This window comes from Brachyistius frenatus, unplaced genomic scaffold (assembly GCF_029030835.1).
Source record: "Brachyistius frenatus isolate BFR_SWC_R1_liver_20210118 unplaced genomic scaffold, ASM2903083v1 Contig_86, whole genome shotgun sequence".
Classification (NCBI taxonomy): domain Eukaryota; kingdom Metazoa; phylum Chordata; class Actinopteri; family Embiotocidae; genus Brachyistius; species Brachyistius frenatus.
In genome coordinates, this window is record NW_027210685.1 from 561,249 (window position 1) to 575,145 (window position 13,897).

The window sequence follows — 13,897 nt, forward strand, 5'->3', positions numbered from 1 at the left end:
CGCACGCACGCACACACACACACACACACACACATACATACAAACATTTTCTGTATTCTGCCTCTAAACCTGGCAAGACAGGAAAAAAAAATTGTTTGTTGGCTCGGGGAGTTAAAATGAAGAACATGAAATGCAATGACCGCAGTTCAAGTCTGATTGAGAACCTCTCCTTCCCCTTATTTCCTGTTACATCTCTACTGCACCCCCCCCAAAAAAAATAAATAAATAAATAAAATAAAACACACACACACACACACACACACACACACACACACACACACACACACACACACACACACACACACACACACACACACACACACACACACACACACACACACACACCACTCTGCTTAAAGATAGAGCCCCTTCATGTCTGTTTTGCATAAAATGTTCATGTCTTGCAAAAAATTGTGGTCTGTGTTGTTTAAATTCTCAAAAGCACATATCACCTTACCGTTGCCGTGTATGTTAAAAAAAAAAAAAACGTTTACAGTTCAGTTGTTTAAAATAATATTAAGAAGATGATTACTTTACATTTTGCTGTAACAATAAAATGATAAAAAGCAGACATGCTTTTGTTTTACAAAGGGCAACAGTTCTATCGGAATGAAAGAGTCTATATAAAAACGGACATTGTCTCATGTTCTGCAAAGTGAAACCAATACAGGACTCTGTTTCCAATACACTCCCATTCAAAAGGCATCAGTCAATACTTTTTTTTCATCCCTTACAAAAAAAAATACATAAACTTTAGAAGTGCAAAATTCAGGTGATCACGTGATTATGCACATCTGACACACGTTTTGCCCTCGGTAAACATGTGGTTTTGGAACATGTTCATGGTGTAACGTGTGAAGCTTACGTAGATTCCCATTTGTTCCACATATTTTCCCATGTTATCATTTGTTGCAACATGTGATAAACATGTATCATACATATGATCACGTGTCCCATGGGAATGAGCCTGGTTTGATTGACATGGGTGCAGTCAGGTTGGGTGGGTGGGTACGGTGTCTTCAAATTCTCAGTCTCCACCTCCCGTTCCTCCCTGGCTAAAATATTAATTTATATAATTATAATATATAAATGGACCTAAATGCCCAATTCAATGCTTCAAAATGGCCATTTACAAACCATTGTGTGGGTTGCTGCTTCGTTTGAATGCAGCCATACCCATCCAGCGATATCCTACAGTCCATTTTTTACCATTATGTTACCATCTAAAGCTCACTGCTGCCTCTTCACGGGAACCTTTGGTCTCAGCCTTTATCTGTGTTTGCTGTCTACAACAGTTCCTTTGAAAGGAAAGTAGGGATTCAATAAATATCCCAATTTCTAAAATTTAGCTCTCCACAGTCTTCTGTACTGAAGACTGTACTATTGGTATAAAATGTATTGCGTTATTATCCTTTTATGTTCACAAATCCTATGTAAACAGCCCTGTGAACTTTATGAACACAGTAAAACACAAGATGAAGTTTTGGGAGTTTCAAGAGGACGTGGCTGATCAGCTGCATTCTCCATGCCTAGAAGAAATCTTTAAAAAATGATGCGACGTTGCCTTCAAGTAGGAGGAACCGCTCAAGTTTGTCAAAGTTTCATGGAAAAGAGACAAAGAGGGGGAGGTGTGAAAGCAATGGATGGAGGAAAATTTAACTTGCATATGCAATGAGATGGAACAATGGCTTTGAGAAGACTTTAGGTGTGCTTGGTTTACTCTGACGGGCATGCTCAAAATCCACTTCAGGGAACATGGGTCTTAGAAAGGAGAGCCAAGCGTAACCCGAGCTAAACCACACATACATATTCTATCTTGTGTATTTTACATATCCTGTCGTGAAACCAGCTCCCTGCATATTAGGCGAGATTTAGGGCCTTTAAGACCTTGATATATTTGAAGTGACCTGAGGTGTCGTCACTGTCGAGTGTCCTAACTTAATAAAGTGTTATGTTTTGCATTTAAAATTGTAATTGTGTTCATTCTAATTGTGACTGCCATTTGTGTGTGTATGTGTGTTTGTGTGTGTGTATCAACACCAGAGGTCCCAGAGTATTCCTTCGATGGTCACAGTCACGTGCATTACCAGTTGGCGTCCCCGCTGCCTGCCCGGAGGACCTGGATCCAAGTCCTGGTTCGAACCCGCAAACACAGCAGCATCATCTTCAACCTGACCTCAAAGGAGCAGAGTGAATACCTCCGACTAGAGGTAAGTCTGCTTGCTGACAGTGTGCATGTGGAAAAAGTGTGATGGAAGACGGTGTGAAAACTCATCTTTCAGACTTTTCGCAATTGTTCAGAACTGCATGTGGTTTTGTTCTTGGATTGAGTGTTCAAAGAACAAATCTCCCTGTTTTTTTTTCAGAACTTTATGAAGGAAATATTTATCTTCTTCTCTTCTTCCTCTAGAGACAGTCTTTTTTTTTTTTTTTTTTTTTTTTTTTCATAAACTGCTCTTACAACATGCAGTTTTTCTGTTGCTGTAGTTTAATATTACCTCTGCAGCTGGTTGGAAACAGGAAAAAAAAAACACTTCATAACATTACTGAACAAGTTGCACATGTTCTCCTTAAATGTTCCAGTCAATATAATTAGTTGACAAGGTACTGTAGTTCATATTATATTCCTTTAATAAAAAGTTAAAGTAACAATCTCATGTAGGGGAAATAAACGTATTTGCTTCATATTGGAAATAAAGTGGTAGAAAATATTTTCAAAAAATACTTTCTCAGATTAATGAATACCACTTAATATGACGTTTAGATAAGAAATTCAAGCGGACAAATATTTATTCAGGTATGAGTGAGGCCACAGAAACTAGCAATATATTACATGTCAGAGATTTGAAGGGCCCACACTAAAAGATGATTGTGTAAAAAATATTCGGTATATTTTGGGGTGGTGGGAGAGGCAGCCCTATGAGGGTTCAACATGAATTGATCATGTTTACACCTGGACTGTGATGTCCCCTGAAAGTAGTGAGTCCTCATGTGACCTGTGATCCAGCAGACAGGCGGTGACCTACTTTATTGGTCCCTCTTGCTTCCCCTGGAACCTTTGCATTATTGAAAGAGATATCCCTGTAAAATTCCCAGGAAATGTTACTGGAGGAGAAAAGACTATATTTTCATGTAATGTAAAAGCTATTGCCTCTAATTGTACAGTGTGGTGAACTGCTCTTGATAAAATCACAGTAAATGTATTTCAAATGAGATGCAAATAAGACGCAAATGAAAACACTGAAACGGATTATCTTTTCACGTTTGACATATTCAATAGTTTGACATTTATATTAATTTTCATCTGAATTCTACACAGTATACACAAAATTAAGTGGGCACAAAAGCTATGGCACACAGGCTGGAGTGAGCCACTCTGATCAAGGATATGGAGGAACATTGATTGCTTGCTGTGGGCCCTGGTGGATCCCGGACAGTCACTGTGTAAATGTATGGTGGTGACGCTCACTTGTTGAATGACCGGTTGCTGCTGATGTGTACAAAACATCTTCTAACCTTCACTCAACGCAGTCAGAGAGCTTCTGCACTTCAACTCTCCTCTGGTACCAAACTAAAGTTCCTCTCAGATGGTGAATTCAAAAAGAAATCAGGACAGTAATGGATGAATACTTTTACTGTTCTTTTCCAGGTGTTTTTTATTCAGTTGGTGATATCCAGATGTCGGCCCTTTTGTGTTTGTAGTCTAAAAGTTGTCCCGTGCGAGAACAATATCACAACAGGAATTACAATATTTTTTTCCAATATTTATATGTAACAATATGCCAGATGTATGCAAATTCATGTAAATTATTCAAATTGATTTCCAGTGCAGTGAACTGTGTGCCACTGTTGTGCTTTCCATTAGACCAAACTCAATCAGATGTATTTAACAAAACCCACAGTAACGTGATGCTTAGTTTTAATTGCGTTGAAACATTTATTTGGGCCACAGTTTATAAAATGATAACATCACACAATCATATCATCACAACACACTACCACTGATCACTGATCATTGAACTATTGGTGAGACTTACTCTATATCAAATAGATTGGAATTATATTAGTTTAAAAAATACTACAGACTATAATTTAGCACACTGTCATTAATCATAGTGGAAAAAAACAAAAACATTCTCCTGGCACATAGTGTAGATTAGAAGTAGAACTGACATCACAGTTCTAAATCTGTCTGTACATTAAGGGCCTGATTTACTAAGATCTCAAATAAAGGGTTCTAAATTGCGTGTTTATTCCAAAAGTTTGCATATTTATTTTGCACCTGTGTTGTAGGTGATTTACTGAGAGTAATTGCGTCACTGATATCAGGTGAAAATTGCTGTATTTAAATTAGGTCTTTGCGTGTATTAAAGTGACTCCAGCCATGGAAAAACAATGACCGCAAAAGGAAAAGGAAATTTGTTCCAACTGAATTAATAAATATCAATACAGCAAGAACAAAACGCTATGTAGGAGATTATCAGTGAGGAAATCAATTATGTGGGAAAGGAATTATGAGAAGATGGCAAGATATTAGGCAAAAAGAAACAGTTTGTAATAAAACGTTGGCAAATAAAACAGGAAGGGCGGTGGATGAGATGCTTCTAACAAACACTGAGCAGCAGGTCCAGCTCTTTCTGTGATGAGCAGGTCAATTCTATCTCATCCTACCTGTGAATTTCTGCGGGACACATTCAGGACCTGGGACAGCACACCTGAATAACGGGACTGGGTGGGATATGCAAGCAGCGATATGCTGGAATGACCCAGGGTCAGGAAAGTGCTGAGTAGTAAGAAGTTTTTTTTTATTTTTGGTATTGCGTGGCTCCTCCTTGTTGTTGGCTGTCAATCATCATTCAGTTAATCCAATAACTCAAACATGTCAACTGTGGACAGACGAAATGTCTGAATATATTGTCCCTCTGTCACCTCCAAAATGTTTCCACGGGTGTAAAACCACGTTCTCTACGTATTCTTTGGTTTCTCTGGGTCTCCTTCTCACCACAATAATAACAGCAGCCTTCTCTCCTCGTGCGCACCTGATTAATACGTCCCCTTCGCTCGTACTAAAATACACACGCAATCACTTCTACTCCTACTTTCATGTTTAGTAAATATAATTGCAGGTGCTAAATTGTTCTATTTGTATGTTCCCTCCCAGTATGTTGCCCCTTCAAGTAGAAACACTCAATATTACAAATGCATGCAGGCAAACACGCAAAATGGACAATGTGTGTTAAATTGCACATTTGAAAGACTCGCTCCTCACTACACCTCGTTAGTAAATCAGCTTGGACTATTTTTTTTGCAGTTGGTGTGAAGTTTGCATGTGATTTTACACACGCAAACCTTTAGTAAATACAGGTAACTGTATTATTTAGTTATTTGTCCTGAAGGCTGCATTTCGTCCACTCCTCTTTCCCTCTGGTTCATATGTTCACGCTTCAATCTCTCTGTCATATTTGTTTTTTTTGGCTTTCTTCGTCCGACTTATTTCCTGGGATCCCACTCTCTTCCTCTCACTGCTTCCCGTTTCTCCCCCCATGCTGTGACCGCAGATATTGATCAGACATCTGCGTGTAAACTGATGATAATTTATCCATACCACAGCTGCCATTGCAGTAAACCTCTCCTCCGATCCCCGTTTCTCTTCCCTCGGCCTCTCCTTCCTCTCTCCTTCCTACATTTCCTACATGTCATCCCGCTCCCTCAGCGCAGCCACATGATGTGTGGATAAATGATTTGATCCCACATCATTTATCCTCCATAAATAGTGCATTTTGTCTTGTGTGTAGACAGTAAGGAAATATGTAATCTTATAAAGTGTTAGTGAATGAGGCCCAATAAAAGAAAACCATCACTGCTTCAATCCCACCACCTGGCTAGTTAAAGATATTACATCACATTTTCTCTCAGCTACCTCTGATTACTGATTTAGTTACTATTTGCCAGACTATTTGGGGTCTGGTCCCCCTTCGTAGGAAATTGTTTGCAGACATTCCATCCTACTTTGCGTAGGCTTTGTGTTCACTTTAACCAATCAGCATGCGCTGAAACCGACTGACACGCTGCAACTATCAGGCGCCATGGTCTCCACAGCTTTTTTTCCTGAACACAGACTTCTTTGTTGGGTGTTTTGTATTAAACTTCAAGCAGCGTGACGAGATGCTGAGTGTTTATTCTGCGTTGAACGCTTAACGATCTGAGTTTTGTTTCTGGTCACGAAGGGTTCTTTTTTTTTTTTTACTGTCCCCAGCCTGTCCAATCACAGTGAAGGAGGGGTGGGACAAATGTGGTTTGCGCCACACTGGTCGCTGATTGGTACGCCCTTCAGAGTGGCTGTGCCAACTCTAATTCAAGCCGAGTTACCAGATTGTGTTCTCAGCAAAGAAAACTGAAGCTGTGAGCGACATTCGATGCGGCCAGGCTCAGTCTTCATCAGTGAATAGAACTAATTTGGTAATGTGTGAGACTTTAGTCCCGTTATTAGAAGCAGTTGTGTACAACCATGTTTTAAGCTTTCCTTTCATTCTGTGCGGAAGATGTTGCATCCGTGGTTCAATGTTGTTCATTATTTTTGGGTGATTGGCTGAAATTGATTAATGCAAAGTTGTGTCAAGATGTTTTTAGAAGTTGCAATGAGAAAAATGGCCCAGCGTTTTTCATCAATCTCAGAACAACATCACATTTTAGGGTCAGCAACTCATAATCAAGGACCTTATTTTGTGCAGAGGGATATTCATCATGGAAAATGCAGCTATCCTAATTACTTTACTATCACAAGCTTCAGTCAGCACTTTAACGTCAGTTCAGCGTTTCCCACACACACGCTCTTCTTGGGCGGCTGCCGAGATTAAATCACTCAGCTTCAACATGAGAACACCTTTTTTCACTCCTTCCAAATGAACAGATTTTTGGCCTGTCATCTGTCAGAGCTGTGTGCTCTGCAGTATCTGCGTGGGGACGAGAGGCTTTTCTGTGCTCAGCCGCCAAGTTAGAATCGACCGATGCCCTGCTTGTATGTGGTGATCAGAGAACATCTGTAAATTGCAGCATCTAGCTGTAGTCTGCATGCAAAGCTTCTGTGGAACATCGGTAAAGTGTGGCATCTAGTGTTGTCTACATGTGAGGTGTTTAGGGAACATTGTAAACTGGAGTTCTGCATGCACATTGATCACACACCACCACAAATAAATTCTCAGTCAGAAACACTGCGCTGCTTTTAGTCCATAGATACAAAAAAAATTAAAAAAAAAACATGTCCCCAAACAAATATTTATGGACTTCACTATATGTACTTAGCAGTTTCACCTTGACTGTTTCCCAGTTATTCAGGTGGGTGCAGGTATCTTCAGTAGTCCATGTTGTTGATTGTGTGTTAATCCATCAGTTTATCCATAGAGGACAAACACAGGACATTTAGATTATTTATCTTAAAGTTGTATTTTGTATTCACACTTCATGCTGGTGATATGTGTTTTGAAATACAACAATTCATCAGAAATACATGTCAAAACAGCCTTAATCTACACACGTGGATTCAACCGTCAGACTTTGTTCTCATTGCCGTACAATAGTGTGAATACTTGTTGTTATAGTGACCATTCAATTAAAGAAGAGGTGATGCATACTGCAGTCCAAGAATTGGTCAACACACACAAAAACATTTTTAAAATGCCCACAGGTGTTTGAGATTAACGCTGGGACACTTTTTTTTTTAATCAAATTTAATTATTTTTTCGTGCAAAAAATGAAATGTGAACCGCAACACTCAGTTATTATTCATGAATTATTGCCCATAACCTCCAATATTAACTGAGTATGTGACCATGGGCTTCAGCTTAACAAATTATGATAAAACACTGAGTGAGGGAGCATCTTTGAGAATTGTTAATTTTCCCTGTAAAGGCAGTGATGCTGTGTCTCATTACCTCACAGGAAGAGTGACCCATATTTTGGCTCACTGGGATCTTTGCTATCTATCACAGTGAATTAATAACATAAATACAGTGACTCTGCGGCACTAGTCTCTTATTCACTGTTGCTATAATGTGAAGTAAAAGTTACCTGAATGACACTCCAGTTCTATAAGAACATGTATAACCATCTGTTGTTCTATATCACAAAGCATATACATTTACCATAATCACTGTGGTCTACATTCAATGCCCACGTTATCAGGTTTACCAGTACAATTTCTTACTATTCAATACAACAGCTCTGCCATTACAGAAATCATCATGTTCATCTTTTCTTTACTGTGTCCAAAATGTGTAAATTCAATTACTTAGGTCATAGTTAAAGGTGGTGCTGTACTGAACTTCATTACTGTGCATTCACACGTGTTTTATTGTCTTTCCTATTTACACACATTCTACGGGGGGCACTGAATATTAGTAACGCCTCTAAATATAATGCTGTCCAGTACACTACCACCACAATATGCTCAGAGCGTAATTATATAATTAATATAATTAAATGAACAATTATGACAGTACGGTCATATTATATTACTTTAGACTGCACATGTTTACCTCAGTAAGTGGTCACTTATTGTACCGAAATCTTGAAAAAAAATGTGCAACATCCAACAATAAACTATAGATCGAGGTCTACACAAAGATATCTCTGTCAGGACTTCAGTTCAACCAAGGAAGCTAATCAAAAAAAAAATCATTGGTCATCTCCTTATAGTAAAATTATATAACAATCAAATCTTGTATGTCACATGCAAGTTTGATACAGTGGCAGGTTATGCCTACTGCTTGATCCATGTCGATGACTAGAAATCCACTGATTCAAAATTAAACATTAAAATCTTGCTGCGCTGGAAGCTCCCCGGCAAGAAGCCACTCTGCAATTTTACCGCCTCATTAAGTTCGCACCGTTCAGCTCATTTCGTTTTACAAGGCAGACCACCTTGACAGGTGGATGACAGCCAGAATGACATACATTACATACCACGTTTACAAAACAAAACAAAGTAGATATATGCTGGTGTTTAAATTGATCTCATATGGAGAAGGTCATCTAAAGGTTTCCTAAAATTGGCACCAAATTAATTTTGTTTCCTATAGGGATGAACAACAATACTGGCACATAATTGGTTTCGACCTATGAAGGCCTTAAAATAAAATATTGGCCCAAATTGAACATTTCTGTTGAAATAAAAGGCCAATAAATTGACACTTTAATTCTGCCCAAATGCTGTGTCTCGGCTGTGAGGGAGCGCATGCAGGTGTGATGTCATTGTGTCTCTTGTGTTACGCATGAAAGAAGGTGAAACACTGTATGTAGTGTGGAGGTTTTCTAAGGTGTCTGACATGGACAGCAAAGCTGCTATTTGCAAGAACCGTCTCAGGGAGAGCATCGTCCAAGTTTTGTTAATAAGTATGGTTTTACAGTTTTGTGTGAACGATTATGTTATATAAAGTCACTTTCAGTGTGGAATATTTTTCATAGCTTAAGTGGAAGTAATTTTCTCATGTTGGCCATTGAATGTGCACGTTTTGAAAAGCATTGGATTTTATGTCTGCAGCTGCCAGTAAATCACAATAGGAATAATAACGTGCTAATTTCACTCCAGGAGAGACTTGATGTTCTTTGTAATTAGGTGAAAAGAAAAAGCTTTTGCATGTATTGGCATCTACAATTGCCAACATAGTTGGATAAAATCCTACTTCCCTAATTTTCAGGAAACTTAAAAACCTGGAAAAATATCAGTAAATTCTGGGAAACTTTCCTTTAACAAGTAAATTGTGAGGCCACAGATCAATGCCAAGCTGGAGCTCCTGGCGTTTATGCAGAGTATTTAACATAAATTACAGTCGTCTGCCTTTAGGCTGGTCGGAATTCAAAACGGTTCCGTTTGCCCGGCAGCGTATTGTGTTTTTCATGATCAAATCAACACTGTGTCTGTAAAGCTGTAGACTGCAGGTTAGATCTCTAGATATTAGGCATTAAAGTATGGGTGTGTGAAGTCAATAAGAATTGTATGAATGTGAAGTTGAGTGTTGCTGGTGATGAAAATGGAATTTGGTTTAATTTCAAAATACAGATAAAGGTGAAAATAAATGCCTCCACTTGTCATGCCATAGTGTATGCACATAATTTGGTTTGACGCCCCATAATTTAATCATGAGAAGTGGATAGATTAACACATCATCTGCACATGTCTGCAATACTGACAGGCTGCAGCATCGAGAGAGCAGTCTGTCGCCGGAAGCATCTGGGGGATGAAACCGTCCCTGCGGTGGGACTGTTTACTCAAAAAAATGGATCCACACACCTCCTGTACGGTGCTCCTGCAAAGACACACAGACACACATTCACTCACATACCACCCAGGGAGCAGAGCGGGAGCCAAATTGCTGCGCTCTGTTCAGCTTTAATTGGGAGTAAAATCAGGTGGCTGTGAGTGTGTGTGGTTAAAAAGCACTGCCCCGGTGGATTCAGAATATAATTAATACTTCATCACAGAACCTTGAAATGAGCCAAGGTTTTCCAACTAAACAACCTTGGAGCTGGCCAGCACTTTACACAGCTGCTTTGAGGGGAGAAAAAGCCAATGATGGAGACATGGATAGAAAATGGTGAGATGGGTGGAGGAGAGAGGCTTGATTTCAGAGAGAAACAGAAGATGGGGATATTGGGAAAAGCTACAGAGATAGTTAACAAGTGATGGTTCATCACTCCTCTTGGTTCGTGTTATGTTGAGAATGAATGGGAGCACTAATGGTTGCCGCCCACTTGTCCCTCACATCTCTCCTCCTTTGTCTCGGTTCCTCTGCCCTTCTCATCTCAGTCCTCTGTATTACACGGCTGCGGTGGCAGATGAAGATGGAGGGGAGTAAATTATGCTCAGTGGGACACTTGGAGGAAACAGTTTGAAATTGAAATGAGGACGACCCACCCAACACCCTATCCCACTTAAAACGGCCTTCGGTCATATTCTCTCTCCATCCGGCACCCCCTCACCCCTCCTGCACCCTCCTTTTCACATGCATACATACAGATAGAGTTTCCAGGATTTTTATAAATGAATATTGCTCCGTGACAGACATGTGATTAGCATCACAACCAAGCCAAACTGGAACTCTTCTCATCTACAGACCTGAGAGTGAAGGGAAACAGCTTTTGTTGTGTCAACATGAGAAAATTCTCATTTCTCATCCATAAATTCCTTCTTTACCTCTCCCTCTCCTCACTGACTCCACATCCTTCTGTCACTCAACTGGACCAGACTGTGTGTGTGTGCCAGTGTCATGACCGACTGACAGCAAATTAAAATGTCAGCCTCGCCGTAGCTTAACTTCATGTAATATTTGTTTTAGGCTCATAGAAACGCCACAAACAACACCTGCAGTGTACCTTTATCACAAGAGCCACATAATCATAAGACACATGTTGTGACTGCTGAGTGGATGAGGAGGTCTTGGAATATAACCTGATTTTGTGTGTTCATATTTATGTTTAAAAAGGAGGTTTTCATTAGCTGGTAGGAATATCGGTGTTATGTAGGGATTTATTTCCATTTCTCTGTGTTTGCTAACCTCCTGTGGAGTTGATCGAGCTTAGTTTCCAACTGGCCAAATTGGCATATTGATTCAATATCTTCCCAACTCAGTAGATTTTGTTTTCCTTTCTTCTGATCCCCATTTGCTTTAAAACCTGAGACTTGAACCTGGGTCAGTATGACAAATTTCCCACTTTGCCTCCAGTGGTATGTTGCCATTAAGATAGTTTGGATTTGATTGGCTGAGATTTTAAGATCTGCTAAAACTTCAGCCAGTGCCCAAAAAACAAGGAGACTGAATGTTATTTGATTTGTGACCTCAGAGCATCAAACACATACACATGAAGGGTGCATATTTCTGCTCAGAGTTCGGCAGATGGCGGTTCTGATTTCAAATAATATTGTTCTTAATGAAAATTCCTCACCCGGAGATTTCCAGATAATCCCACGAGAGCGGGTCTCTGTAAAGAGACTTGACAGCTGCTGTTTTTTTTATTTATTTTGGATACGTGTAGCACCCAGCTACTATTCAGCTCCATTATGCTGGGAGACATCCAGCAGGAAAGACTGAAGCAACATGTTCCAGTTGTTTCACTGTATAATTGCTGCAGTCAGTTTTTGCATTTTGCAAAATACTAAAGTTATGCTTTTGATGTTTCTATTCTGTCAAAATGATTGTGTATTATGTATAGCTGCTGCCCAGTTATACCACAGTGGTGTATTTGTGACAGTGTACATGTACAACCGAGGCAGAACAAGCCGTCTGATCTTCTGTCTGTGTCATTCAATGTTAATATTGCTGTACATGACATACAACACAATGCCAGTAGCTGTAATTAACCAACGTTAAACAGCCTTATAGGGACATTTTGTTTGACTGCTAGGCCTGCATTTCATTTAAATATAACTGTTGTAGTTTGATGTGAAGATATTACATGATATTGCTGATCGCATATTGTAATATATGTATATGTCCAAAAGTTGTGTATTGGTCAATAGTGTGTTGTTGCCTCTTGAGTCAGGTAAATTTGTCATGCTGTCTAAAACTTTGCATTTTAATCAGAAGTTAATAATTACTGTTGTGCAAAAGTATTAATAGAATGGAGCACAATCTATTTTATGAAAGTTCAGCTTTATTACTAAACAATGGTATTAGCTATGTGAAACATAAAACCTACTACCATGACATTGCAATGATGAGTTTTGACTGTTAAGACGTGCATCTTCACTTCTAGTTTACCCAATCAGTTTGCTCAGTGTTTTTGCTGGTAGTTTATGCTATTGTGTTACGTGTGCCTTTGTGCAGTTTAGTTCAATACATTTAGCTGAAGATGATTAAGGCCTTTCTAACATAGGCCCTTGTTTGTTGTGTGCTAAAAGTTAGTGTGCAACATAGTTCTTAATAACCATTGACAATCTCCCAAATATTTGGCAGTCACAACTATAATTATGAACTTAGCTGCACAAAATAATATTTTTTGAATCGCTCTTTAAACCTCTGAAGCCAATGTTATTCTCATTGTCCTGTTTTCACCCTGCAGATCTCCCAGGGCCTCCTCTGTGTTTTCTACAACCTCGGAGATGGGGACTACAACCTCACCTTGCCCACCTATCGCCTCGACAACGGTGAATGGCATGAGGTCTTCCTGGATCGACATGACAATGAGTTGACACTGCGATTGGATGGTGGCGGAGGACAGCGGGAGGTAACAGGATTACGGGGCCGAAGCCGAGAAATCATCATTGACCCCACTGCGGTGATGCTGGGAAACAGCTTCCCCTCAGGAATCAACAAGAGCTTCCAGGGTAGGTGGTAACAGCGTTCAGAATTTTTCTGGCCATGAAAGCATTGCTCTCAGACCTTCCAGACACCAGGCGCCACATGTGTGAAATCTTTGCGAGTACAAAATAATACAAACTTCCCAATGTCAGCGGAGCTCCCATCAGTTTGCCGTCAAGTACGTCTGCGTGGGAGCAGCTGGAGTTGCTGCTAAGTGAAGGACAATGTTAAATGACAATGAATCATACAAAACAAAACCAACCAAAGTATCAGTAATCACTTGGCCGGTGCTAAGTGACTCGAGTTCACCAGATGTGGACAGCTGCCTGACTGTTGTAGTTTGCTTCCTTCATCTCTCTCTTCAGGTATCTGTGAGCTGCAACATTTTGAAGACCTCTTCTATAAGAGTAACAATTATAGAATATGCCCAGATCATTAGATGAATTAATTTAGTAGTTAGGCCTGTGATAGACTGGCGACCTGTCCAGGGTGAACCCTGCCTTCGCCCAAAGTGAGCTGGGATAGGCTCCAGCCCCCCCGTGACCCTGTTCAGGATAAAGCGGGTATAGATAATGGATGAATGGAATTTAGTAGTTAGATTA

The 13,897-nt window shown here is 39.8% G+C and overlaps 1 protein-coding gene across 1 annotated transcript in view; it reads left to right on the forward strand.

Annotated features, from left to right (window-relative positions):
* The window catches only part of LOC138627487 (neural-cadherin), a 258,275-nt gene that overhangs the window by 205,316 nt on the left and 39,062 nt on the right, over positions 1–13,897 (forward strand). Inside the window, exons 32-33 of the mRNA XM_069709839.1 lie at positions 2,044–2,210; positions 13,057–13,321. Coding sequence (XP_069565940.1) covers positions 2,044–2,210; positions 13,057–13,321 — 432 coding nt within the window. The remainder of the gene's footprint in view (positions 1–2,043; positions 2,211–13,056; positions 13,322–13,897) is intronic.